This window comes from Echinococcus granulosus (assembly GCF_000524195.1).
Source record: "Echinococcus granulosus chromosome Unknown EG_S00035, whole genome shotgun sequence".
Taxonomy (NCBI): domain Eukaryota; kingdom Metazoa; phylum Platyhelminthes; class Cestoda; order Cyclophyllidea; family Taeniidae; genus Echinococcus; species Echinococcus granulosus.
Window position 1 is genome coordinate 280,410 of NW_020170415.1, and position 2,832 is coordinate 283,241.

General features: G+C 44.8%; 1 protein-coding gene across 1 annotated transcript in view; it reads left to right on the forward strand. All coding sequences in view use genetic code 11, as the record gives it.

Annotated features, from left to right (window-relative positions):
• EGR_05059 (Caspase-3) overlaps positions 1-2,832 on the forward strand; it is a gene marked incomplete at both ends in the record, with an annotated part of 15,133 nt that overhangs the window by 2,320 nt on the left and 9,981 nt on the right. The window contains one exon of the mRNA XM_024494308.1: positions 1,426-1,571. Within this exon, the coding sequence (XP_024351257.1) occupies positions 1,426-1,571 (146 nt within the window). The remainder of the gene's footprint in view (positions 1-1,425; positions 1,572-2,832) is intronic.

Genomic DNA, 2,832 nt, shown 5'->3' on the forward strand with positions numbered 1-2,832 from the left:
CTGCTACTTGTTTCGACTTTTGAAATCTGGATTAGCCGAGTGTTTACTAGTCCTGCTGCCACTTGTTGATTGTGTGTGTGAATTAACGTTTCCGACTACTCCATTATGCTTTCAATACCTACATTTGGAGTTAATTGTGAAATGCATACCTAGATCGCCGAACCAGGCTGGTTATTTTTGCAATGGAGCGTTCACAATAGAACACTCTCTCACCCCCTCTCTATCTGAACTTGTCACGCTTGTCAAATCGAAGCAGCTGAAGCAGTGGATTCCATTTGTAGGTGAATCGCACAATGCTTCCTCTTTGACCAATGTGGATGGAAGATTTACTATAAAACTAGGTGGTACATGAGGGGTGGTAAATTTATGTCAATTCAAAAAGCCCGTATCAATATTTCATTTAATTGTGGAACACATGAGTGTTGGAGTCCAGGCTTTTGAGTTAATCTTTAAGTTCACTTCATTATTCATTTAGATGTTAAATAGCTCACTATTTTCCTCCCGTTGTTTTACGTTTTGGCTTTGCTTACACCTTTGTGGTTCTCTTTGTTTCCGCTTTTTTGAGTTTCTTTGGGAGCCAATGCTAACTGGAGGTCTAGCTACAACATTCACATTATCCTTGAAGACGTTTCATAGTATGTGGGGTTAGACACTGCTTTATAATAACCGTGGAGACTAGTAGAACAGGTGGCATGTGTAGTATCCCACTCACCATTGTGGAGGTCGAATGACAGGAGACTAAGTAGACGGGTGTTATCAGGGCATAACGCAAAGAAATGTAATTCTTCTGTGCGGCCCCCTTTCTGTTTTAAGACTTGTTCCCTAGGCCTTCCGTTTTACAGTGCTGTGGTTCGTTATTTTATATCGTGGAATTGGGAAACATTTCCAAGCATTAAGGGCTCGTCTGAAAAGTATTGCTAAGGATGAAAAAGATGTTCTATGGCAAGAACACGAGGCTCGAGATTGGAATAACTCAATAGTTCTTCGATTTAGAGTCTGCACAAGTGCGGCCAACCACAGCAGCTGCCTGCTTGCAGTGACCTTTTGGCGCAGTATCTAGCCGGCGAAGTCGGATTTGCTATTCTCATGGTCCTGATTAGCCAGCAATTTCATTAACATGGCCCCTGAGTTTGCCTACGAAGACCTTATCAGGTATTAATCAAAAAGTGGCCTTGTTGGTGGCATACTATTGCTATACTAATGCGGAATACGAACCGCAGAGGGCAAGAAACACTGTACTGCAATTGGCATCCTCCAAAGATCTGCACGTAGTCTGCAACAGCCTGTTAGGGCGTTCCACGGAATGCTCGTTATCCCCATTCCCCATAATCCACATGCTCCATTCTTTCGGCTCACTTGTGTCTAGTGTGATCATTCATTTTCCTCAAGTCGACATCCCACTTACCGGTTCACCGACTGTTTCAGGCCTGTCGAGGCGCAATGTTGGATTCAGGCACGCTGGTGTCGACAGACAGCTCCGGCGGACCAGGTGACTCGGACACTCTCGGCGGTCTCCGACGCATCCCCATTGAGGCTGACCTCCTTGTGGCCTATGCCGTCCAACCTGGCAAGTTCACCGGTTTCATTCACATTTTTTTATTCACAAATTGCCCTAATGGTGAAAGTTAAACTGAGATACTTTATGCTTGTGTCTAATCGCTTTTTCTGACAGCTTGACAGTTGGGCACAATCCATTCTAATTACAAACCCTACCTGTCAGCTTTCAGACAGGTCATATTTTGTGAAATTTTTCCTCAAAGCTTTTCCCATCCAGAAGATTGATGTAGTGTTGAGGTAATTATGAAGCTACACTGTATTGTTTAAAGGTTTCGAAATTGATCACCATTTGCTCAGTGTTTCTATGTACCTTATTCTAGTGTGCTTCTCACATCTTGAATTGTTTCTCTAATCAGAGTTGCGTTGGCCGACTTGCCAACAAAATTACTCCTGTCCGTAGTGCAAATGTGGATTTTGTTCCCACTTCTCCACAACACGCCAGTTGCAAATAACTGGGGTCTACTCAACCGAAGTAGTCATTCACACCAGGCTACCGAAACAGTTTATGTGAATTTCGGTACAGCTCGCCGCAACGTCTTGTTGTGACTTAACGAGACTTGCTAAGCACCTGCGTTTGCCCACAACTATGCGTTGTAAAGCATGGGCAGTCTGTTAATATGGTACATTGTCTTGTGATTCGAGGCTGTATACCATGCGATCTGGGATGCACTCGGTTCCGAAGCTACCGAGACCAGCTTCTCGTAGAATTAGTTGTGCGGCAGTTGCAGAAGGCGCTACAGCAGAACTCACCGTTTAGAAGTGAGCCACTAGGTGGTGGTGGTGCATCATGTTCAAGGTGACCCTCTATCCCTACTCGGAATGTGGAATTGCGTTTGGCTGTTATGCAAAAAAGTGGAGCTGAACGCGTCAGCAGGCACAGCTTGCTGTAGCATTGAACGCAGCATAAGTGATGAAACAATAACCTACATCTACTGAAAAAGTTGTGGTGACAGCCAACTAAACGAGTTTCACCAATGTGTATTAGGAGGTGCTGGTGGACTTCAAAGGCTTTCACTTCGTCATTCGTGTGCTTTATGCTAGAAAGACATGCTGGTGTTCAAGTGCTTCCTCAATGACTGATTAATAGGGTGATGGGTTGAGTGGAGTGGGAGTGGAAGTGGAGGTGGATGTGGGGAGAGTGACTTGTGGTGAGAAGTGGCTTTGGTGTATTTGCAGTGCAGCACTCATTAATTAAGCGAAGGAACACTGCATCGTAGTTTGTTCCCGAACAATCTACTAGCTGTCCCATCCACACCTCCGAGACACTGCCTCCGC